Source organism: Brachyhypopomus gauderio, chromosome 15, assembly GCF_052324685.1.
Source record: "Brachyhypopomus gauderio isolate BG-103 chromosome 15, BGAUD_0.2, whole genome shotgun sequence".
NCBI lineage: Eukaryota > Metazoa > Chordata > Actinopteri > Gymnotiformes > Hypopomidae > Brachyhypopomus > Brachyhypopomus gauderio.
In genome coordinates this window covers 10,116,219-10,142,644 of record NC_135225.1, presented here as the reverse complement: position 1 = coordinate 10,142,644, position 26,426 = coordinate 10,116,219, and the positions used below count along the sequence as shown (strand labels likewise).

At 43.7% G+C, this 26,426-nt stretch overlaps 2 protein-coding genes across 4 annotated transcripts in view; both read right to left on the bottom strand.

Moving 5' to 3' along the window:
- Nucleotides 1-7,777, bottom strand: part of zswim8 (zinc finger, SWIM-type containing 8) — a 38,393-nt gene extending 30,616 nt beyond the window's left edge. Inside the window, 3 exon segments of the mRNA XM_076975165.1 lie at nt 324-418; nt 651-804; nt 5,606-7,777. Of these exon segments, the coding sequence (XP_076831280.1) occupies nt 324-418; nt 651-804; nt 5,606-5,783 (427 nt within the window). The 5' untranslated portion in view covers nt 5,784-7,777.
- Nucleotides 7,778-9,108: 1,331 nt separating this feature from the next.
- LOC143476812 (neurotrypsin) lies at nt 9,109-26,209 on the bottom strand. Of its 3 annotated transcripts, none has more exons than XM_076975179.1 (14): nt 25,748-26,209; nt 24,473-24,515; nt 20,996-21,238; nt 19,507-19,645; nt 19,200-19,378; nt 18,128-18,275; nt 16,359-16,537; nt 15,911-16,052; nt 15,179-15,396; nt 14,198-14,339; nt 13,835-14,113; nt 12,921-13,043; nt 12,460-12,740; nt 9,109-12,344 (listed from the first exon to the last, which is right to left on the bottom strand). In XM_076975179.1, exons 1-14 carry the CDS (start codon nt 25,820-25,822, stop codon nt 12,031-12,033), a joined length of 2,505 nt encoding a protein of 834 aa, XP_076831294.1. In that variant the 5' UTR covers nt 25,823-26,209; the 3' UTR covers nt 9,109-12,030. The 3 variants fall into 3 exon arrangements, with proteins under 3 accessions (XP_076831294.1, XP_076831295.1, XP_076831296.1); XM_076975180.1 differs by having other exon boundaries at nt 15,179-15,393; XM_076975181.1 differs by lacking the exons at nt 24,473-24,515; nt 25,748-26,209 and adding an exon at nt 24,284-24,451.
- Nucleotides 26,210-26,426: the final 217 nt, after the last annotated feature.

Genomic DNA, 26,426 nt, shown 5'->3' with positions numbered 1-26,426 from the left:
CGGCTCGCGCATAAACGCCACGACAGACGCCAGCGCGCCACGAAGGTGAAGCGAAGTCTGGAGATGGAGGTGGTGTAGCAGGGCACTGCACATTAACACATTGTTAAAGGTTTTATTTCCCCCATCAGCACAAGGGAGGTTACGGTTTAAGTTACAGTAATTATCTCATGCTGGTAGCACAGTGAACACTTCCAAGGTCGTGGAGCAGAAGGACTCAGAGAGCCCTTCAGTGAAACAGCCGGCTTCTTCCATGCTTGCACTGTTGATGAAAGGGTTGTGCAGGGTTTCACAACATGGAAGGTTCACAACAGGAGGCTTCTCACCTATCTGTAGGGGATCTTTCACAGCCCTCACGCGATAGAGCTGCTCACCACGCTGGAACTCATCAGGGCTTCCATTGGCCAGGCAGGAGTAGAGCCTGCAGAGAACATGAAAGTGCCGGAGAAGAACATGAAGACCTGGGAAAGGCTGAAGAAGACAAACACTCCTACCAACACATGGACCAATCGCGTTCGCCCACACACCAGGTGGCACTGGTGATCAGTTCCATACGGTGCAGGAAAGGCCACACATCTGACTCAAACGTCCGCACGAGTGTTTGATGAGCAGCTGTGAACGAAGTCATGGCAGGTGTCAATGACCAGCCTCACCTGATGTCCTCCTCGTTCTCTGGAAAGCTCCAATAGGCTATACGTAGCTGAAGCTGCTCAGGCACTGGAGGATAGACCTTCTCCACCACCTCGAACGGGATGTGGAAGGCCACCTGCTTGGCCGACAGCTCCACCAGGGGGATGACCTGTCCATCTGAGAAGACATGACATTCCAGCTAAAGGTTTGGCTGACAGGAATGAGAGATCAACTTAAAGGAACTCGTCAGACAACATGATAGTAAAAGCATTTAGTCACCCATCCATCTTGACCATTCTCTCTGAGAAACAGTATTTACTCAGCCTAGCAACTCGCACACTAGCAGAACGACTGAGATTATCAACTACCCTCATTTGGGGGCAGAATATTACTGCTCACTTTAATGCACCTTCAAGCCATGTTATGAATCACAGCAGACCATATTTGGCATCAGGCAAGCAGTCTGAACAATACCATCACGGCTACAGTTCAGGCAAGTCGCTGTACATCCGGGATTTAAGAGCGAGGTGCAAGACCTTAAGTGTCCCACTCCGTACCAGACGCAGACTAAACCTTCATGCACAGGCCTTGTAAAAAGAGCGGGAGAAGGACGGCAGTCAATACACCGAACGTCCAGAAGGGTTATGGCTCCCTCAGCAGTCCTGGACACAACTGTCCTATTGACTAAATTATTCCAATTAGAACCTCTAAAAAGATGTCACTGCTGAACATAATAACACAAACATGATTAAAGTCTCAAAGGTAAGGTCAACAGTTTGTTCTTGTGGTATGTTGCATATAGTCAAAAGGCATAAAGAATTACATTTCTCAACAGAACTATAGTTTATCGAAGTAATCCTTCAATTAAGTACTTTGCCGTTTTGTGTAGGCCTTCTGAACTTGGCTGGTGAACAGAGAAGGGTGTGTATACACTTATTAGTTTGTCAGCAACTGCACTTGTTTAGTATAGGCTTTAGAAGGGTCTAATCAATTCCAAGATATGTTTAATGAAGAAAGTTTGTTACACATTTGACACATGCAGAATATTGTAAACTGGTGTTAAATTGTTTTTAAAAATGTATGATTCTGAATTATGACAATTTAAAATTTGGTTTAAGACATTTTTCTCCCTGCGTTCACCCCTCCCCCACCTGAGAACCTTAAAAGTTCACTTGTAGAAACAGTGGGACTCATGAGCCAGGTGGAAACTACAGAAACTCGGTTTAGGAAGCAGGCAGTCTCAGACTGCAATCATGCGTAAAGAAATTAAGTCTATTCATCCTGCAAGTTTAATGTGAATCTATTTCACTGTCGGAATATCAGCTTGCTTAAACCAAGAGGGTTGTAATGACAAAAAAACGAACTATGAGTCAATGTCCCAGTATTTCAGTGCCATGTGGTCTTTTAGAGCTGCATTGAACATAGCAGGCATCGCGACAAAGCTGCATCATAACCTCATCTGACCTCAGGCATACAACTTCACAGCCACGTCATCGTTGGAGACTTGGGTCATCTGGACAAAATCTTTGCTCATCTGCATTAAATTTGTCAAACTCCCATTATAAAAACTGAGCCACACACATCTTTTGCGTCCTTGGCCATTTATACATGGCGAATAAGTTTGACTGAATAGACCAATAACCCTTTCTATGGGATCCCGTCATAGGTGAATGTAGAGTGGGATTCGTACAGCCCAGCGTACCTGGAGAACACACTGAACAGAGGTGCACACTGAACAACATGTCAAACAGGAGGAGCTGGTGTGGCGTCATGACATCAAAGTCGAGCTGTAGTGGCTACACTCTCCAGTATACACACAAAACAACGCGGTAATTGGATCCCCACACACAGTACTTGTAATATGGAAAACACAGATTCCACATGTGAATATCCAAGATGCCCAAAATGCACAGACATGGTCCAATCAAATGAAGCAGCATCACACTGCCCAAGAGAGAAATTCCCTCGTGTAAAACGATGCAAGTGTGACCTGGTAAAGCAGTGTGAATCCCAGATACAGTGACTGATTAATATGTAGGCCTAAGTCTCATGTGAAGCAGTTTCTTTACACCTCCAATGACTGGCCCTTTCTCCTGCAGGCCACAGAAGAAAGAGGCACTGCTGTAGAACCTCTGTGTGAAAGGGCCAATACACGAAGATTTCTGCCAATGGGTTTAACTTGAAGATCACAGCGGAGTGTGTCTAGATCCAGAAGTTTGCTCACCTTTCAGTAGCTTGTCACCTACTGACAGGCCCACCTCTAGCAGCCGCCAATGGGCAAAAATAAATCAGAACAGGTGTGATAATCTAGTTTAAAAATATCACGGTTTCACGTTAGCACAGCATTAATTGACCATTTAAAAATCAAACATCTGATGTAATAATGTATTAACAGAACAGTTTATTACAAAATAGTTCTGTACATCTGTACAAACAGCTCATTTTTGGTTCTGCCAAGTAAACAGCTCAACACACTAAATAAGCCTTTGGCTGTAATTTAACACAGGCTATTTATATAGTTAAAACATGAACATTTGTGGATTGCATTTTTGGTTTGGACTTAAAAGAAAAGCCACTAAACTACATATAAGAAATTTATGAGCATCTAATTATTTAGCACTTTTTTTTTAGATATGTGTAGGGCAGTGTTAAAGCTGTTTTTGTTTGGTTGGTTGATGTCTCCAAATTGGGAGTAGTGTGAATTTATACAGGACACAGGCAGGTTGTGGAAAAACAGAATATTCAGTAACATCTATAAGAACTTAAACTGAATTGCACACCATGGTACGTACAATAAATTTATCATATTGTGGTTATTAGTCTAAACAAAGAGTGACTGATGAAAGGCACATGAGCAAAGGAAGAACAAAGAGAGAAAAAAGGAGGAAAAAAGATAAACCCCGACTCTTTCGGTTGTGTGCAGCCAACTTCAGCAACTCCAAGCTAAAGGTAGCTTTGTGCTTACTTACGACTAACAACAAAACGTTATTCTGTGTGATAGATTGTCATGTATGATCATGTTAAACATGCACGAAAGGGCAGACGTGTTTATACAGATAATTACTCAGCCAAAGGGCTTTCCACACAGTCCTGTAGTAGGATTTAGAGGGCAATCAGGGGTAGAGGGTGACAAACGTTGCAGGACACAAAAGTAATGTGAACGACTGGTACAAGGAACGACAATAAATTAAGTTGGCGGCAATACATAAAAACGTGTTTTCATCACTATTTTGGAGATGGTAACTGAGGTAACTGTCTAATTATAAACTGTGACCAACCATGAATCTGTGACACAGTTACATCCCTAGTTTCAGACAGCATTTCAATCAGTGGCAGGCTGATATAGACCAGGTAGTGGTGGATGGATGCATTAATGCCAAGAAAATGTACTAAGACACTTTGTCTCGCAACTACTGGGGTGTTTAATCTAAACGAACACACACACACACACACAAATAAATATATATATATATATATATATATATATATATATATATATATATATATATATATATATATATATAAAATGTATTTATTAGCTAATTGGAGAAGAACATTTGGCAAGTCACATCAGAGTGATGTCAAAGTGCCTTTAACGAGAGAATAATTCTCACACTGAATGAGGGGGTTAAGTGACTAAGGCCAGACGACACATAAAAATTATACTATCATTTGCATGAGAGAAAGAGACTGTGAGAAAGGCTCTGCGCGTTAGTGCGAGTGAATGAGTGTTCACCTGGTAGCACCAAGACATGGGGCACAGTCATAGACAGTCATAGGCTGACTAAGCCAGGGTTGGCCATTGAGCAGCAGGCTGACAGACAGCTGGGCCTTTGCCGCCCTGATGCGGGTCTGATGCAGAACTACTCACAAACCTGATGCATGGAGCCTCACCAATGAAGGACAAAAGAATTCTGGGGGTGCAAACAGTCTAAATCAACCGCCGTGCCTGAGGGATCAAGTTCTTGTGTTGAAGAAAAGACCTCTGGGCATGAGAAGCACCTCCACTTACGGCCAAAACCGAGGGGATTCTGGAGCCCGGAGAGTGAGCTGTACAAGGTCAGCAGCATTATGCAGCATCATTAAATGGGGGGGTTTACTGCTTAACCACAATGCCCTGCTCCAAGGCAGTGACCTGCACAAGACAAAGCTCTTTTTACAGCCCTCCCTCCACTGCACTACACCCAACCCCCACTGCTCCTTCAATCCAAACACCACAAGGCCCACGTCTAGAAAAAGCCCCTCACTGACTCTTGTAGTCGAAACACTACTCCAACAATGTGGATTTTTTTATTTCACACCATGAAGTTGCCCTGTTCAATCACTTCTAGCCCAGAACTCTTCAAGAGTCAGAGCTGCTCTTACAGCAGAAGGGTCAGTGAGGACACAGCTAACTCAGACGGTCGTCCAAACTCAGTGAGTGACTCAAACACAACCACTTTCTTTGAGACAAAAAAAAAAAACAAAAAAAAAAACATCTCTTTACAAGTGAGACATATCAGTTTTGAAAAATGCACAAGTTGTTGAATTTAGTGATTAGGCAATGATCTATATACTTTTTTATCACAAACAATTAAAACAAATAAATACTAAGAAAGGAATAAATAAAGCAAAATTATTTGGTGTGGAAAAAAATTACAAGTCACTTTTACTGTGCATTCCAGATATGGAAAACCTCTCTGTGCCATATCTTAAACATCCTTGTGAAAGTCCAACTTTCTAGTCCTGTTTGGCACATGCTATGTGACAGTTAAGGGATTTCATTTTAACAAAGTTAGTCGTGCCGCTAAAAACCTCTCTGGACGTGTATAACTTTCAAAGGCTCAACAGCTATGTGACCGTGTCATTCAGCAATTCAGAATATATGCTCTGCTCCGAGGTCAGAGGTAAGGGCACCAGGGAATGACAGGGATCACATTACAATGACAATGAACACACAAACTGTTTTGGCACACATGGGAGAATCTGTTTCATTTACCTTTAATCTTAACTGTGGGTGAATTCGGACCGGCAGACTGCTTTCTCCATCCTCTCCAATTCTGACAGAGACTCTCTGCCTCTGATATAAAGGAGCAAAGGGAATCCTCTTCAAACCGGTCAGAGTCTTCAAAGGAGAACCTCTCTCCGTCTTCCCACTCGGCGAACATCAGTTCCATCACATGCGATGTGTGCAAGTATGAAAAGCTGAAGACTTCAACAATAGTGAATAACTTGTTGCTTGAGGGGGATTGGCTCACAGTTGAGAGGGAGAGCGCAGACAGGCTGCATGAGCGGATCACACCTCCAGTGGACCACTTACAGTCGGGGGAGGGGGAACCGGACGGGGTCCAAACACAGCGACGAGCTCTCCGGTTTCTCAAGCAGTCTTTGTTTTTGTTCTCAACGAAACGTGGGCAGTTTATGATAACGTGTACGGTGCATCAAAGGACATCCATTCACTCCAGATCATATCTGATCTTCAGGCGACCAAACGCACGATTAATCCATGTCTCTGGAATGTATTCCCACTGTTTAAGACTGTTAACCTGGGATTAGCTCTCAAATATAACTTGAGCTCCCGACAGAAATGAAAAGCTAAGCATTTAGATGTGGGTTTATGCGTACAAGCAAGTGGCGGCTGCCTTAATCAGATAATACAGCAATCAAATACTTTGAATCAAAGACAGCAACGCAGATCAACTTTGTTTCCCTGTCGCGACAGGAGCGGTGACATTTCTGCTGCTGTAACTATAACGGTACTGGTTCGTGTGCGACCTGATCCGGGGACTCGTTCATTCCGGGCTTCACATGAAAGTTTTTGGAGTTGTCGGTGGACCTTCGCTAGTTCCCGAGGCACAAACTCATCTATTAAGGCCTGTCAATGTGCCGCTTTAGTCTGTTTTACAAACAGCGTTAGCTCTACACTCTACACATATTTGCCCAAGTATGTAGCTAACCAGCTCGCATTCTGATTCAGATACCAATAATTTTAAAGAAATGGCGAATACGCGTCAGCTAATGCACTGAGTCGGAGACGTGTGGCTGTTTGAAAACTTAAGAGTGAGCTGAGGTGAACTGTTTTCGCGTCACGACTACTTTCTCCTCGTCCGACCAGCTGAGACACTCTTGCCTGTGTCCCACAAAAGCTCCTCGGCGAGCCAGTGCAGCTAGCCCAGTAGCTACCTAACGAGCTAAACACCAGGGGGAGAGAACGGGCCCTTATTGCAACAACGGACGACCAATTCTTCTTATAAACACGGCCAATCTGAGACGAACGATCAAATTTATGCCATTAAGAGCACTCGTGCTCGGTTTCGCAATTTGTCAGCTCGGACAAAAACAAGAAAAAAAAGGACGAGCGACGGCTAGCGCCCCGGCTAACGGCTAGCGCCCCGGCTAACCGCTCGCGCAGCGGCTAGCGGTCCGCTCGCGAGAGCTAGTTACCTAGCGACTAGCCCAGAGTTGTGAGGCGGCTGCTAGCCTGTTAGCTCCTTAGACTCGTCCACAGAAGCGTTCAGACGTACATTTGAGACAACCTGAACTGATATTACTAATATTACACAACACGGTTTACTTTGAAAACAAGCGCTGGCTTCATTTAACACGAATTTAACACTGACACGCTTGGTCAGGAAACACTTGGTCCCTAGTCCTAGTCTGAAAAACACAAGTAGCTACTCAAAACAAACCCGAGTCCTCCCGCTTGTTTTATTCAGTGATTTTGTGATTGTCGCCGAATACTTGAGTGAACAACGCGGCTAGCCGACTGACTTTAATCGACCGTGTAATATAGGCTTGACATTTGTTCACCGGCAAATATGGCTATCTAGCCAGCAAGCTAGCGGGCTGTGTTGTTTGCACTACTACATATGCCCTCTCTTATTTCTCTTCCACAATAGCGTGTCACTCTTGACTCTCCCGACCCCCCACCAGTCACTCAGTCCTCCACTCCAGATGTCCACGGGTACGCTCTGTTCCCACTACGATCACTGGCGGTTGCTCTCAATCCGAAGTGTCTTAAAAAGCCGACAAATCGAGCCGGGGTCCCCCCCAAATTCTTGCTCCCGTCCCCCGTTTCTCGCTCTCTCCGCTCGGGAAGATGGCTCTCCGCTCCACAGCTTCAGCGGGCGGTCCGTCCACCATCAGCTGATCCGAGTTTCCGCCGCACGTGTGACGTTTAAAGGCGGCTCGCCGCGACCCGCACGACTCACTGTACAGCACATCACTCACTCGTCTGACTCACGGCTAAGAAAAGGACATTCTCATTTTTATTCACTTCTTTCTTTTTTTGCTTAACGTTTTAAGCGTTGTGAAATGTGATGTATTCGTTCAAGTATAACTTCCCACCGGTACATTTTGAACAAGGGTTTCAGTTTGACTATACTCAAACATTCGCGCTGCTTGGCTGCAGTTGCTGTTCCTTTTGTTGCCACTGTAATTCTGTGTTATACTGTTATAAAAATCTTAATTCAAATGTCCCACGGTGACTAGACTACTTACTTGTAGTCTCATAACAACAACAATACTACAGCTACTAATAGCAGTAATAATAATAATTATTATTAAAATAACAATAATAATGACAGTAAATAGGCCTACACCACTTTACAAAAACATGCCAAATTCAAAAGTAAGAATTAATGTACAACAATAATAAATTGTAGATTTATTAATAATAATAAAAGTATGAAAAGTATGTAAAAGTAATAATATGCATAAACTTTAAATCAGTGTGGGACAGCATAGAAGCTAACATAACACACAGAGTAATGCTGTCACAATGCAATATTAACAATGCAGTATATGACTGCAACAAGAGACCCAACCAATAAACTTTTCCCAGGTTACAGTCCTATGTAAGACAAATAAATATGATAATGGAGAAGCATTTTCAAACCTGTTACACTCTCCTCTTCCAGCTGACTCTCTCCCTCAAGCTGACTGTACAGTACTGCATAAGGATCTAATGAGAATAGCCACTTTTGTCCAGTTGTCCCAGACTTGACCAACTCTGGGTTTAATGGGCCCTCTACTCCAGTGCTGTGATAGAGTATGAACTGATCAGTCATTATCAATCTTGTTTCTGTGACAAAATGATAAAAGTCAGATGGAAAGAGGCATATCCTGAATTTTCATTATGCTGCTGTTGTAGAGAAATGTACAATGTAAAGGTTGAGGTCATTCGTGTATGGCTTAAGCTCTCAGTGTCCGAATCGTATTCCCCTGCAGTTTGTTAAATCTTTTCCTTGCTTTTATTTTTCAGGATGTTATTTAATTTTCAGGAATTTATTTGTGGGGTTTTTTTTGGATGCCCTAGCATATATATATACACATACATATACATACATACATATATATATATATATATATATATATATATATATATATATATATATATATATATATATATATATATATATATATATATATATATATATATATATATATATTCTTTCATTTTGTACACTATAGGAACCTGGATCCCTGTAGTAAAGTTAAATAATGGTCTGGCCATAGCAACCTAATGCTGATAAATAAAACATACAGAAACTGCCTGCTAATAATAAAAAAATCTCCCATGAAATTGTATTCAGACATGCCAGTAACTGACATCAAGTTCACTCACAGTGATGACTTTTCTAACTTTTGCTTTATTTTTTTTGGTGCCAGCTTTGATTTATGATCCTTAATTCTTAAATCAGTCTGTGCTCTTCACTTGGTTTGAAAACCAGAACAATATCCAGTATAAGTGGGCTTAAAATCTTCTGATCCTTGGAGATGTTGAATATCATTCTCATAAATATTTCTGGGCTTTTAAAATAGTCCCTGCAGCTAGCATTTATACTCATATAAATCAAGTGCTGTGGTTAAAGAGGTGTACCTGTGATCATGTTCTTTGTAGGAACATTTCAGTAACCTGAGGTGGAGTATAAAGTGTTACGTTACACAGCAGTCAGACCACTGGTTGACAAGGAAGAGAGGGGTGTATGTCTTCACCTGGAGCTGAATTGAGCCATCCAGAGACAGTACACAGACTTTTATTACTATTTTTATGTTCTTCCTCTCCTGCTCAATCACAAAAGGTGAAGGAAACCCATAATGCATTTCCTGTCATCTCTTGCAGTGCACAAAATGTGTCCAGTTTAAGTTTGTCACGGGCAAAGATGGCCTCATGCTTGGTTATTTACCAAACAAGCTTCTCCCTCCAGTAGGGAAAGTAAAGGAATCCAAGCCAATGTCTGTCACTCCTAACTCACACAGAAGACTAGTGCACCTTCCAGTGTACATTTACATTTACATTTATGGCATTTAGCAGACGCTCTTATCCAGAGCGACTTACAAAAGTGCTACAGACACTCTCCACCGCCAGACAGTTGGTACTGGGAGTCTGATGATGTCATGTTGGGTCTGCCATGATAATCTGACAGTGCTGCGTGATCGTGAATGTGTGTGAATGTTTGGGGTCCTTATGATGCTTCACATGAGAAAATGTCAGCTAATTTTGTAATACATCTTCTAGTGAATAGTGCTTGTCATGAATTGACTGTCTCTGGGACCTAGCCATCTGGTGTTTGTTGACTCAGTAATGAAAATACTGCCTACAGAAAGATTCAGAGGATTTAAAAGTTTAACTTAAGGATTTAACTTCACCTGGACTAAAATAAATACGTCCCACATACGTTAGCAAAAGGAGAATACGAGAGAAGTGATATATTCTGAGAAGTGATATATTCTGTCTCATTGAGGTATTTATGCATTCTTTTTAATATTTTTCTTTTTAATCAGGTATGATTCTGTTGGATTAAATTATGCTTCAGAAAAATCATATCCATTCAGGGTTTTAGCAAAGGGGGATAATTAATTAAGTCCAAAGTCGCATCGAAAGGCAGGATAGTTGTTTTTCAATTTCTCCTCCTTCATCAAAACCTCACCAATAGCTGTAGATTTGAGAATCTTAGCATCACTGTAGCATCTCACTGCGGTCAAATACAGCCCAGTAGTGTAGCTGTTTATGCCTTAAGAACCTAACAAACCCCAGGAAATATATTTTTCAAAGTGGGAAATACTTCATAGACATCTCATCTTTAGATCTTCTACTGAACAGACATTAAATAGATCTTATTGACATTTCCTGTTTGTTTTCTTTTTTAAGGCGATTTATAAGGCTTAAATAAGCATCTCTGGAGTGTGTTTAGGCACAGTGAGAAGAGACAGGAAAGGAGATGTTTTTGTGCACTAAAGCTATCAGCAAGACTGTGCTGTTACAATACCAAGCGGGGAGAAACAGCAACTTAATAATGTATGGGTGGAAAAATACTAAACTTGAGCTTTAAGGAAAACAGCACTTAATGTGATATACAACATAGTGCACAGTCCAAAGAGAAATTTCACTGATAACATGAGTTACATGACAGTGATGATTATTTCTATAAACACAATGGTAGCTGTCAACATGATACACAAAAATAAATAACACAAACTAAAGCATAAACAAAGACTCAACATAATACAGTACACGTTATTTTCAACTCAGTTTTGCTGCAATATTTTGTGTATTAATAGATGAAAAAGTCCAATTTCATTCCAGTTTCCTACAAACAGATATTACAGATGACCCATTAATCTTATGCTTATGCCATTCAAAGAGGTTATGTGTGGGTAAGAAACTGGTTGGTTCTTGGTGTGTTTCATACTATGATCAAGTTAGTGCCAAGTCAAAAACATGTGGATTAAATATATATTTAACAAATTTCACAACTGATAAACTGACCATTGATGACGTCCAGTTTTGTGCAATCTGTGTACTTTCATATGAGTATGGATAATAATTACACTGAGAACTAATTAAATATTCTCTACTGGAATGGAGATGAATTTAACACGACATACAAATATCAACTTGAATCTATAAACATAAGACCTCTGACCACAAATTCTGAGTTTCAAATCAAATTCAAAACTCACTTTGAAACTCAACATATCAGAGAATATCTTCCACTAACATGGCTGACACTTAAGTGCACTATGGTTTTAATATACCTTATCATATTGATATATATGCACATATTCTCTATATAGTCTCAAGGCGGGTTCAACCTTAATGATTCTGCTCAATTAGTACACTTGTACCTCAAGAATGTCATTGACAATGTCAAGGTACAGTATGTGTACACCTCCCTGCTTTCATTCATCCTGTAGAGGTATGTGTCAACCTCCCTGCCTTGTGGTTTTCTATTCAAGTGTAAACAAGCACAACTAAAATGGACTGATGTCAGCAGTAGAATGTGCAATGAGACGAAGCCGGGCGCGTTCGCCCGACAACGAACCTTCTGAGTTTAGCCGTAGCTCCCCTCACGGGGAGTACAGACTTTAAGTGCAGTATGTTAACGAGGATTAAGCTGCAACCAGACTGTAATGTCAGACTTAAGCAGGACTCAGGGTGACTTTCTCTATCCACTTCAGAAACCTGCTGACCCGAGTGTACACCCCAGGGTAGCTGGGGTCGCCGCAGCCATGACCCCAGGAAATGACCCCGGTTAGCGTCCAGCGCCCGTCCTCGCCCTGGCACACCAGCGGGCCACCGCTGTCGCCCTGGCAACTGTCCACCCGGCGACTGCGGGAGAGGCTGCCGGCGCAGAGCATGCGGGCGGTGAAGCGGGTGCCGTAGCGTTTCTTACACCTCCAGGAGGGCAGCAGAGGGAGCCAGGCTTGCAGCAGCGTGCGGGAGTACTCCAAGTCTGGGAGGGACACACACGCAGCACACCTCGGGTCAGCGGGCACTCACGTTAGCATTAGTCAGGCAGGGCGCGCGGGGTGAGGTCTGCTCTCGCCACAAGGGCGGCGCTCTCGTACCTGTCACTCCCCAGCCGGTGATGACGCAGGCGGACGGTCGCTTGGCTCTCCCGTGGCGGCGGGCAGGAAGGCAGGCGGTGTTCGTGTGGGGGTTGAAGGCCACGCAGTTGCCGTGGGCACCGGGCAGCCGCAGCAGGGCGATGTCGTACTCCCAGCCCTGGCTGTGGTACTTCCTGTGAATGACGATGCGCTCGGGCGAGAGAGAGCGCTCAAAGTCGTCCCTCTCCTCCGTGTGGTAGTCCCCTAATCGCAGCACGTAGCGGGAGGGATCAGTGCCAAACCTGACAGAGAGAGAGAGAGTGAGAGAGAGAGAGGGAGAGAAACAGAGAGAAGGTGAGGTCCTAATGTCAGGTATCAAAGGGGAAAATGTTTAGTAGTAAAGTTGCATCATCTGTCATAACGAGTCTGAACTGGGTCAGGAGAGTAATTTCACGCAGAACCACTAGATGTCTGCATCTCACCTCTTAAAGCAATGAGCGGCGGTGACGACCCAACAGGCGTCGATGAGTGTAGCGCCACACAGGGGATGGTTCCTCTTGGACTGAGACCTCAGCCACAGAGAAGCCTGCCAGGGCCAGTCCCCTCTAAACACACACACACACACACACACACACACACACACACACACACACACACACACACACACACACACACACACACACACAGCACTTTTGTTTAGAGGCACATTATAAGAAGAGGGTAATAAATCCTATCCTGTCAAGTCTATATATAGTTGCTTCATTCACTAAAAGAAAGATGCTTTCTACTTTCCCAAATGGAAGAAATGTGGCTCTGTCCAGTTCATACAGATGTGCACTAGGAAATCAAAGCTGCTTAAGACTTTATACCTTGAATGAAGCATTAAACGTATAAGGTTAGTGCAATATTCTCCTTATTAATGTTTAATGTCATGAGAGGAATTCTACTGTGCATACTTAATGTTATAACAGAATAGAAATTTAATAATGCATGTATAAAGTGATTGGTATGCATGAATATGACCTGTCACTGGTCTTGAGGGTGCGTGATAGATTGCAGAGATGAGACTAAAACACATACTACAGGTTTGACTCAATTTCCAGCTTGCTTTATCATTCAGGGAGAGGACAACACTGAAAATGAATCCAGCCCGGGGGATGTGTTTTACATATAAATCAAGTCCTTTCCTTCTAGTGAATAAATAACTCCACAGATATGACAAGGCAGAGTTTATATTCTCCCCTTTTCACATTCAATACACACAATTCACTCCGCTGAAGTGCACATCAACGTTTCCACCCAGTCCAGCAGCCCTTACGGGGCGTGTGGCGGCTGCGTTGCCACGGCTCCCTTACTCTCCAATATGATTTGTCCTTTCTCAGCAGGAGTCTGTTACCGTAGCGACTTATCTCCTCCGATGATCCTCCTCCTCCGTCGCTGTGTGCCGGGCCTCAGCCCGCACGGTGGCGTTGCCATGGCGCTGTCTCCCGCCGACTGCGGGACGTAGTCGCAGACGACACCAGCGTCCTCGCTGTGTCTGCAGTTGTGCGCGTGCGAGCCGTGGGCGGGGCACTGGCCCAGAGACGACTCCGTCCCCGCGCACCTCACGTTGTCCAGGTGGATGGGACCCCGGCCTTCTCCGAAATACGCAGTGGAGCGCGACTTCGACACTCCGCTGACAGGAACAGCGCGACATATTCAGCAACCTAGCAGCGTGTGCGCTAGAACCTAAAGCATTCGGAGGCTCCAGGTCACTCACACAAAGCCCAGCTGCCTGCAGACCACGCCGGCATTGACGTCATTCCAGCCGTCATCACACACGCTGCCCCACTGCCCCTCCATGAACACCTCCACTCTCCCCTCTCTGCGGCTCTCTCCATCCACCAACCGCAGCAGTGGACCTGAAAGGGGGGGGGGGGGGGTCAGGCCTTTTCATCGGCAGCCCGGGGCATCCCAGCATGCATCTGCCCACACTAATACACCTGTACCAACTCAGCAGGTGCGTTCCACTCTCATGAACTGTGTTAAATGCAAAGAGTCCATTAAGCGTAGCGCCACACTAGGGTTAGGGTTAGTTTTAAGGTTAGGGTCAGGATTCGTTCTGGGTTAGGGTTTGTTTTAAGGATAGGTGAAGGGTTAGTTCTAGGGTTAGGCTGTAGCATGAGTCTGGAAGGTCTCTGGGTATAATGTGATCAGCAATGTGGTAAATGTAAGTACAGCACCCCTCTATGGTTCAAAACCAAGGAATGAAATTGCCTGCTGTGCTCTCAAAATACAGGTTTTCTCTTAGTCACTTGAATTAATAAGATTATAGCCGGTGGTAAGAGCCTTCTCTTATAAAACCCCTTAGTTAAAGAAAAGCCTGCTAGCTTTAATCCTAGACTCAGACACACTCCCAGTTTTTAAATCCAGGCTAAAGGCAACTTATTTGCTCAAGGTTTAGGTTAGCCGTCTGCATATAAACGTTCAGAGCCTGGTGCCCCAGGTCATAGTTTTCTGCTAATGTTGATGCTGTCATCCAGCCACTTCATGCATCCACTCAGGTTTGAGATGATGATGTGGGTGCAGTTTTGTCTTTCAACTGTCGCCCTCGGCTTGTTCATTAGAGACCTGGACCCATAACTTTGTAGAGCTGCTTTGAGACGCGTGTTGTAGAAAGTGCTATATAAACAAACATGTCTTTAGGTGTCAGTATGTTGTGCTCATGTACCGTGGGCATATAAGAAATCATGGTGCTTACCTGAGACCGAAGGAACCACAGAAATGTGGTTGGTGCCTCCCTCTCTCTCACAGCGTATGCCCACATCCTCGCTATGGGCACAGTCATGGCGCCCCCACTCTGCATGGGCGCACTCCAGCAGGGAGCTCTCTCCCCCTTCACAGCTCACCTCATCCAGCAGAATCAGCCCTGTGCCCTCCTCAAACGCACCACCGGGAACCACCTCAGCACGCCCTCTGCTGGACACATCACTGCATTACTACTGCCATTTTCTGAATGCACAGCATAGGTATTATTTAACCTGTAACCCCTTGTCCTTCTGACTTATTCATTACATAACAACACCTTAATGCTGACTCTTTGGTTACTACATGACACGTCTCATAATCACAGCTGCGAGGAACAGACGATTCATTATTCATTCATAATTATTTCCAATGGCAAACAATCAATTAGAAGTGAGAATACAATACATAATCAAGTTAGAAGTCTTTAACTAATTGACCCTTGGCAGAAATGGTGTATCACTGTTAAAATACATGATATAAAATCCTTTTTATAAATGTAATTATGTAAGATTGTAAGAAAATGTGATTAAAACTTTATGCAGCAGCAGGTTCGCTCCAGGGTTATGTGTCACTTTCTTTAATTAGCTCACTGAGGGAAAAAAAACACTTAAGAGTACATCTGGAACCTTGCTAACAACATTGCCTCGGATGATGACATTTATGTTCATTACACCTCCATGCCCACCTGAAGCCAAGCTGTCGACACACCACCTGGGCGTGGCGCTCAGTCCAGCCGTCGTCACACACCGTGCCCCACTCTCTGGAGTGGTAGACCTCCAGACGCCCCTCCCACGGACCACCTGCTCCCACCAGACGTATCACGCCATCTACAACACAGTTCATCTCCTCAAACTTTCCTGCAAGTCCCTTACTTTGGTCTTTTGCTAGATTAATAATGATATCTCTTCATCTAAGGTGTTCTGGGTCGTGACCTTTTTGCTGATGCTAGAGATCCAGCCTGCAGTCGGGTCTCTTTTTATGCATGCACATTTGTTTTGTATGATTTCTAGTTCTACTTCTAAGCAGTGAATGTCCTACACAGTCAGTTTTACTGCTGTAACATGTTGGGACATGCAGAGCGGCACCGCTGATGTAGCATGATGAGCTGAACACACCACGCGGTGTCTGTTCACCTGTGTACGGGTTGCAGGACACTCCTGCGTCCTCCATGTGGTCGCAGTTGTGTTGACCCCAGGGCGCATGAGGACACTCCTCCAGAGACAGTTCGTTTCCTGTGCACTGCAGCTCGTCCAGCAGGACAGGCCCGGAGCCCGGGCCAAAGTGAGACCACGTCCACGCCTTTGGCACACCGCTGAACCCCACATCACACACACACACACATGCATGCTCAGCTCCCGGTACACAGGTGGAGTTATAGCTGCCTCCACACAGCAAGTGCACAGAAACAAATGAACAGAAATGTCAGGAAAGAGAGGAAACTATTTATTTACAAGTGACCTTACCAAGAAATATAGAAACAACTTAAGCCCTCAAGAAAATAAGATTGTAAAGAAGTGCTTGTGCCATAATTGGGAAGGACAATACATGGAGAAAACAACTCTCTGTGTGTGTAAGCTGTTCCCCTCTCACAGCTCAGAGTTTGTGTTGTGTGTGTGCATATGTGTGTGTAAGCTGTTCCCCTCTCACACAGCTCTGAGTTTGTGTTGTGTGTGTGCATATGTGTGTGTAAGCTGTTCCCCTCTCACACAGCTCTGAGTTTGTGTTGTGTGTGTGCATATGTGTGTGTAAGCTGTTCCCCTCTCACACAGCTCTGAGTTTGTGTTGTGTGTGTGCATATGTGTGTGTAAGCTGTTCCCCTCTCACACAGCTCTGAGTTTGTATTGTGTGTGTGCATATGTGTGTGTAAGCTGTTCCCCTCTCACACCTCTGTTTGTGTTGTGTATGTGTACGTGTGTGTGTGTGTGTACGTGTGTGTGTGCGTGTGTAGGGTGTCTGTGTATGTGTGTGTGTGGGTGCATGCATAAGCTGTTCTCCCCTCTCAAACCCTTCAACTATTGTGTGTGTGCGTGTATGTGCGTAAGCTGTTCTCCTCTCTTATAGCCTTCAACTATTGTGTGTGTGTGTGTGTGTGTGTAAGCTCTTCTCCTCTTTTAAAGCATTCAACTATTTTGTGTGTGTGTGTGTGTGCATATGTAAGCTGTTCTCCTCTCTCAAAACCTTCAATTTTTGTGTGTGTGTGTGTGCATAAGCTCTTCTCCTCTCTCAAAAACTATTTTGTGTGTGTGTGTGTGTGTGCATGCGTAATCTGTTCTTCTCTCTCAAAGCCTTCAACTATTGTGTGTGTGTGTGTGTGTGTGTGTGTAAGCTCTTCTCCTCTCTCAAAGCATTCAACTATTTTGTGTGTGTGTGTGTGTGTGTGTGTGTGTGTGTGCGTGCGTAAGCTGTTCTTCTCTCTCAAAGCCTTCAACTATTGTGTGTGTGTGTGTGTGTGTGTGGGCTCCACAGTGCTGACGCTGAGGGGGATCAGACTAATGGAACATGCAGTGGTCCACTCTCCTTCTCCATCTGCTCATTTAATGCAAACACACTCCTAGAGCCCATCAATCATTCATGCCTCCTTCCCCACATCTATATTCATAAAGTTCACTCATTCTGTGTATGTGTGATTGTGTATGTTGCATGAATTGAAAACACTGAGAACTTTCAGAGCTGTGTACAGCAGATATCTTTGTTACTTTTATTGAAGCTTACAAATAAATAATAATATATTTTCAATGTATTAAGAATTTTATATTCTTAATACATTGAAATTTATTGCATACTATTTTAAAGGCTAACCTGCTGACAAAAGAACACCTCACAAATCCATTTTAGTGCTGAAGATATACTTAAGAAAGTATTAGAAATGTATTCCCACAGTCCTAAAAGGTCTGCTTCTTACCCCAGTCCAAGTTGCCTGCAGACCACCTCAGCATCAATATCATCCCAATGGTCGTCACAGATGGTGCCCCATTTTCCATTATGATACACTTCCACTCTCCCCTCAAAGTCCTCCAGACCTCCCACCAGCCTCAAGGGGGCGCCATATCCTGAGCAAGAGCATGTGTGGACACTCTTGTCAATAAAAATCACACAACCGAACGAATATAAATGAAAACCACTTGTATTGTCCAGTCCTTTTATATAGAGCTTGAACATTTTATGCCACAGCATAACAGACACCTATATAAAATGATAGATTATGATTGATGTGTCTTCCTGTATATCAAATGCTATATTGATTCCTTGAATGGTTCTGTTTGTATGGTGCAGTGTATTGGATGATTCTGTTTGTATGGTGCAGTGTATTGAATGGTTCTGTTATTATGGTGCAGTGTATTGGATGGTTCTGTTTGTATGGTGCAGTGTATTGAATGGTTCTGTTTGTATGGTGCAGTGTATTGGATGGTTCTGTTTGTATGGTTCAGTGTATTGGATGTCTCTCCACTGTGGCCTCAGATCTCTCTCGTTCCTCTCTGGCGTCTAATGTTCCTGTGAAACATTCAAGCTGACTCTAAATATACCTGTGTCTACCCAAGTAGTTGCTCTCTCCGGCTGTGCGAACACACACACACACACACACACACACACACACACACACACACACACACACACACACACACACACACACACACACACACACACACACACACACACACACACACACACACACACACACACACACACCACTTCTGTGTCTCGTCCTGAGGCTTTCTGAGGTACTTGAAAGTAATAAGATGAAAGTAATAAGCAGAAACTCCAGGTGGGACGCTAGAAGACACCTGGACATCTGTTAAACAACACCGAGCTATAGAGAATTAATCAAAGAGAAGCTATAACACTAAATTAATTTAGTCCATTTAATTACATTAATATTACTGCTACTATCCTTACTGTTAAGGACCATTCCTTTGCCTTATTAGAAAAGCCAAAAGAAACATGAAAGAAAACAAACGTGAAGAAACCTAACTCACCATCAGGTACCGCACACACGACTCCGGCTTCGTTTCCATGGTTACAGTCGCCAGAGACAAACCTCCTGTTCCGGCACTCTAACGGAGAGTTCTCATTGCCACGGCAGCCGAGACGTTCGTAGTGGAAGAGCCCGGACCCGGGTCCAAAGTAGGAGTGTTTGAGAGCGGTTCCAATCTCGCTGCACAGCAACAAGCAGATTATTACATTTACATTTCTCCTCCAGAGAGACGTACGGGCGCTATTAGACATCTGTGGAGAACGTACACACAACCAAATGTCAAGAGGAGCAAGTGTGAAGTCTTATACCCTTGACCAAGCTGTCGACAGATGACACTTGCGTCTCGGTCAGTCAGGTGTGTGTCACACACTGCCCCCCACTGGCCATTCAGATAAATCTCCAGACGACCACTCTTGTTGGACGGGCCTCCCACAAGCCTGGCAGCGCCTGAATACAGTCACTTAAACATTTTTATTGGTTCACACAGCAGCCAGTGTTTTTCTGATCACACACTAGTAAATATAAGAGTACACATACACAGACCATAAAAGCAACTCTACTATTACAGCTTGAAATGAACACAAGCAAGGGCATTTATTTATGTCTTAGAGTAAATCAACATACAGTATTTTAAGCTTGGCAAGTAAATAAAGATCCATGCTGATCCGTGTGCATACACAGACAAGGAGACACACAAGGACACACACACACACACACACACACACATACACACACACGTACTTAAACAGTATAAGTGCATATGTATGTGTGCAATTGATGCAAGAAATGTTAGTCTGAAAGGAGAAGGTAGCCAGAGGCAGACAGAATAACCATAGCATCACCAGTTGTCACCAGTAGTCCTGCTCAGGGCAGCACACACAGGACAGCGATGACCAATCAGCATGAAGATCGGCAGGCGGCTAATGGCCACACTGTCTCGAAGGATTTACACAGACATCCACACGTCAAATACGTGAACGTACATCGCCAGAAGCCAGACAGATGAATCAAAGAGAGCCATAGCACATTACCAGGACAGGCAGACCACACTAGACCAAGCAGACCGACTGAACTCTTGGTCAAAAGACTGAGAGTAAAATAAGCGTTCAGTAAATGACACACACACACACCACTTCTATTGTGGCTTTAGACTTTTGCTTTAGATATAGTTATATCTCAGAAAATGTAAAAAAGCAACAAACTCGATATACGTCATGTTATATGTTGTCTAGTCTAGGCTAAGGTTACACTGTCTGGGGATGCACCGGTGTTGATGTGTGAGGTTATACTGGGCGTGATGTGTGTGGTTATACTGGGCATGATGGATGTAATAACTAACATTTTTAAGTGATCTAGTAACAGTTTGCAAACCAAAATAGCCTTCACACACATCCCTGGTTGCTTTTTTAACTTGCAACCTGATGTTCTTAGGTACAAAAAATAAACAACAGAAAAGTACAGACAACTAAAGCAGATGGACAGCCAAACCAGAACACCAATACAACAGACAGGATCAGACAGACAGGATCAGACAGACAGGATCAGACAGACAGGATCAGACATGTGCTTCCCAGCAGTAAGCAGGCAAATACTCTTACTTTAGCAGGTAAAGAATGTAAATTGCTATTCAAAAGGTACATAAAAAACAGACCTCAATTTAAAGCAAATCCTGACTAACTTATTTTCGCACCTTAAAATAAGAGGTTACTTGGTCATACACGATAGACGTACGGTACGTTTGGAGCGTATTATGTGAAAATCCAATGCCAATCCAAACCCAGTGGAGGAGAGCCTCACCCTGCTGGCAGTCACAGTAGGCCCAGCTGATGGCTCCAGAGCGGTGTCTGAAGAAGCACCAGGGCCTGGACTCGCTGTCAGGGTTCCTGCAGTAGCCGTGGTCGCCCAGCCCTCTGCCCGGGTACTGCAGCATGTAGTCCGGGAACTCCGTCCACTTCAGACAAGGGAAGCCGGAGTGGGTCTGCGACACGGAGCCGTTGTAGTAGCCCAGCTCGGAGAAGCCCTCCGAACATGACAACGGGCCTGACAGCACCAGAATAGACACATGTGCAGATAATGCACTAGAGTGAGGGCAGGCACACACAAACACACACACACACATATAAACACATACTATAAGAGTAATTCGTGTGGGGTAACCTGGGATAGATGTTTAATATGTGCAACGTGACAAATGTAGGTGGTCTCACTGAAAAATTGATGGGGTAAATAACGTTTTTCTGTTCCTTATTTCTGTAAAATAAGGGAAGGTGGAGTTACGGTCGTGCATGTGCTCTAATCGGGAGGATTACAAGCTTTTCCTTCATTTCCTGGTCGTCTCTCAGTTAGTCTGAACATCGGGGGTCGAAACCTGCATTCCATCATTCCATAGACTCTATTCTGTTGAGACAACCATCATCTCCTCCAGTTCACATGCAATAATCCACATCCCTGTTACAGCGCAGAATGAGGAATTACGACGTGTGTGTCTGTGACCGATACCAAGACTGCACGGGTCAGTAGCATGTCTTGCCAATTGTGACGACACAAAATAGCACACTGTAATCTCATGCTTTCCACAGGGCTAAGATGTGGTAGCAAGAGCAGTGAAGCCATCTGGCTATGTGGGAAATACTCCCTTAAAACTAACGTGAAACAGACAGCCAGTTATTCAGTAGTACTGACATTGGCCGTCCCGGAGCGATCTACGGGCCTACAGGCCTCCATGCTGCATTTGGGTCCCATCAGCGGCATTCCTGTGAGCAATCACAGCTCTTTTACTGCAGACACTAATCGGTTCTGCTCCCCATGTGCCACACGTCTGAAGCTTATTACTTTCCTACAAAACCCGCAGGAGGAGGAAGGAGCTGAGGCTGAGGAGAGCAGGGGAGCCGTGGAGAAACGAAGTGGTTCTCTCCTTCTCCGGACGGCAGACGTCGAGCTCTTAAACTCTGAGCTGCGGATGTGGGGCTGGTGTGGGGGAAGTGTGAGTGAACGCAGCACGGGCTGGGAGTCCCTCTGCATGTGTGCAGGTCCAACACAGCATCTCCACAGTCAGAAGGAGTCGGAGGGAAACTGTGACAACTCGACAATCTGATTCTAATCGACGGACTTTAGTCATCCATAACCCAGATGACCTGAAACACATGGAGAATGCCAGAGGTGGGTGCAGCCAGAGGTCATGGGCAGGTCATCCAGACATGCATCTCACCCTCATTTCTGGCAGAAGAAGAACCAGAAGGAGAACCAGAAGGAGAAGCAATCAGAGGTCAGAATGTGCTATCCTCTCTCATGGGCAGGTGCTAAAGCCTCAGGGAGTAAAAAAAAAATGTGTGTGTGGCTGGGTGGAGGGTAAAGAGTGCTTTCTCTCCCCCTCTGATTCTGAACATTACACACTGAAAGACTTTCACAGGTAAGGTGAGAACAACATGTACATGTCTGAGCACGGGCCCCCAGATACTCAGCAGTCATCTCAGAGGATACCACGGCCTACGTCTCATATACCAGGACACGGAAGGATTAAGAGTGTTGCTTGGCATGTCTGCCTGAATGCTACTATTTCAAACCTGTTCCACATATTATTTTGTAACTTCATACCTGAAAGTTTTGATTATTCTACATTATTGTGTCTATATTACTATGGTTATCCTGTTGGACTGCAAGTGGCAGTTCGAATTATATTCCATAAGTGATCACCACAAAGGATGGGAATTCTGATCATGTAACTGACCGAATGTGTTTACTCTGAGAAACATCCATTAAATATCCAGCTCAAGTTTATAACCAACATTCAACAGCCCTTACTGCACCTCATCAGAAAGCTCCACAGCCTCTGGTCTCTGGTCTCAACCAGCAGCAAAGGAGACGACCATTAAAGCTCAGCATGACTATAATCCAGCTCATTCTAATCTAGCATTAGTGAATCAGTGAACATAACAGCTGATTTAAGAGGCTCATTGCCATTCAAAAGGCAGTCTGTGTGACACAGATCACTTCCATAGACCGTGACTTTGATTTATTTTGTAGTGGTAGTGTTGGGTGTCCGTGGCAATGAAAATGGCCTTTAAATGCATTACCGATTTAGGAGTTTATTGATGCCTTCTCTGAAAGGTACAGGAACATAAGTCAGTAATAAGAAAGATGACAGGCTTTTAAAAAGTGTATTATGTGCTGATGAACTTACATATTAGTTTGTGTTTTAGATGTTTATTTGTAGTATGTCTGGGAGTTATTGCTCCATGCAATATAAGGGCTGAAAAAGTGTCAGGAATATGTTGCGTGCTTGATACACTCCTGATTAATATTTCACTAATCCACCATCTTAGCTTGGGTTCCCTGCCATAATTCACAGCACAGCCTATAGCCACACACACACACACACACACACACACACACACACACACACACACAAACTGCTGACATGGTATCTGGGCAAAATGCCAGATATAATTTTCAAGACATTACAATATTACACCATGATAAAGAACACGGACCTTTTGGACTGTGGCCACATGGAGACAATATGTGTCCGTACAGTGAACTATGAATACGATTATTTAAGATGAATATTTATGAGCAGATCTCCACAAAGCCTAACTATACTGAGAATGAGGCGGAGGGCAGAGTGCAGGATGGCACACCACACAGAAAACATTCCCATCCCATTCTTACGATGTTAACGAGGCACACTGAGAAACCTGTGGGCGTGTGGACCATTAAACACATGACGGGGAGACCAGTCCTCCTAGTGCCCCACCCGGGGGGCTCTAAACCCATCAACAGCACATTTAATGCCCATTCTCTGTCGCTGATATTTATTTACACTTAGGTCCAATTACAACCAGCTTCAGACATCGTGTTTCCCTTCTGAGCGCCGTACCACTCGCCGAGCTTCGGGTTAGTTTCTTATTCGTGTTGCTGCAGGGAGCTGAGACGCCCCGCGCGAGCTGGCAGCCTCGCGCACATACAGGTGTTTCCGTCTCGTGCCAAGCTGGGTTTGTGACTGAAGCACATTTGACTAAAACCATTTATTGACACAGTGACCGTGTCATTTCCAGCGGTCACTTTTCTGCATGGGACTCTACTCACCTAATTAACTGCTTTGCCGTAAACATACACAAAACTTTCCATAGAATACAACGGTCATGCAAAAGGGATCTAAAGGCATTGCAATCACTCTTTAGATTAGGGGAGTTTCCATGCTGGCACTATACAATAAAAGTCCACTTTCCTTTAACCCTTTAGTGCTATGCGAAATATAAGGGAATATGAAAGTACCTGAACTCTGTAGAGTATTTAAGTAGTCATCTTGCTGTGTAACCTTTGAAGATAAAGTCGTAAAGACATAAAGAGTCAGGTGATCAGTCTTTAATACACACAAGCTTAGCTGAACATTGCTTTCGTTTCAATTGTTTCTTCTCTTTAAAAAACTATGTTTGCCACAGGGCAATAAAAATTATATTTTTAAATCAGAGTTAACAATTTATCATAGTAATTAATAAAACACATATAGCCATGAATTACGATACCGTTATAATACATATAGCCGTGATACCGATAACCGATACCGTAAGAACGCTATAAATAAGAGTTCAATATAAAAGCATCGATAACCTTATCTGTTAGAAGGTAAAATTGCAGCAGTTCGTTTATAAGACGTGATTCCGTCAACATGGAAGTGTTTGGCTACGTTTGTGAGTGAGCACCAAGCTGTTTTACAATAGGAAAATGTCCCATAAAGAGACGTTTAAAATCAAGCAGACAGGTTCGGGTTATTAAGCATCAAAAGCGGATTTTATGGTGTGTAGAATTAAATGACTCAGCAACACTAGCTAAATTTCCCCGTTGCGGGACTAATAAAGGATTCTCTTATCTTAAAAAAACTTTATAATCTTTGTTATAGTTATTATTATTATTATTATTATTATTATTATTATTACTACTACTGCTACTGCAGCTGCTATTATTATTATTAATTTATTATTATTATTATTAGTAGTAGTAGTAGTATAGCCAGCATTAACACTGCAGATATACTGTACGCTGTCCTGTTAATTTATTAACTTGCAGACTTGGGTAATTTGAAAGAATGCTAAATCTTTTTTAACATTCATTTTTGTCACAATACCATTAATCTTCATTACAGACCTCGGATCCAGAGAAATACGCCTCTGTGTTCTCTTTACTCATGCACCTACTTAATAACTATACTATATTCTTGTGTGTTTTATTCTTATAGATGCAGGGTAGAGTGTAGACTGGCACATTCCTGATGGACATGGCAACAATGCCAATCCTAAATGTTATGCGCATTTTAGCTCCCCATGTATAATTTTACACAGACTACATTACTGAGAGATAAGGGTGAGGGTGGTTTGATTTGTTCTAAATTTTCAAGTTATTCTTGTAAGGAATTAGGTTACTAAGATGTTGCTAAAACTACTTGCTATTTCAGTCTTGTACACATAAACTCTTAATAAAGTTCATACATTTCACATTTCAAAGCACTGCTCTAACATCTGGTCAAATAAACCCAAGAACCGGGTTACGTACCTCTCCCAAAACATAAAGCAACAAATAATTCAAAGCAGCAAACGAGAGAAGCCCACTGATAGTTCCGATGGCCATCCTGTCACTGCCCCTGACTTGAGTTCATTACTTCCATCGCTGTCCACGGTCCATAAACCCCAGTCCAACAATGTGGACTAAGGTTTCGCAGAGCTAATCACGAAGCGCACAGTCGTCCGTCCTCTAGAATAAAATCACACGCCACGAACTTGCAGCGCCCGGGACTGCGAGGACCACTCCACCCACGTTTGGGTCCGAGGAGTCCATTCAGTCGTGTACTGAAAGAGGAGACCGATTTAAAAAAGAAACTCTCCACCCATGTTTTAACCTTCCTCTCAAGTCAGGAATAAACATCTGAGTAGCTGCGGAACAGAATACCGAACGCAATCAGCGTATGAGCTCACTAGCGGCCAGATGCGCGAAGCGCAGAACACACTATTGCACCAAAGGGCGAAGAGAAGAACGAGAAGACGTCTGAACGCAAGTGTGACCGCAGTGGTACTAATGAGCTTTTTTCAATACGCGAACGACCCCATTACACAGACGGAATTTCATGTGAATTCCAGAATAAACATTTCCATTGGAACTTTTACTAAGGGTTGTAGTTTCAACTTTGTAAAATCATTTTAGGACTAAATAAAATGTTTTTGAATATGACTGTAGG

Coding starts and splice junctions, on each gene's coding strand:
- LOC143476812 (XM_076975179.1), bottom strand. CDS start 25,822: ATGGCCATCGGAACTATCAGTGGGCTTCTCTCGTTTGCTGCTTTGAAT. Junction 16,538..18,127: donor TGCAGGCAACTTGGACTGGG/GTAAGAAGCAGA, acceptor TGTGGGGTTCAG/CGGTGTGCCAAAGGCGTGGA. Junction 15,397..15,910: donor TGTCGACAGCTTGGCTTCAG/GTGGGCATGGAG, acceptor TGATGTGTCCAG/CAGAGGGCGTGCTGAGGTGG.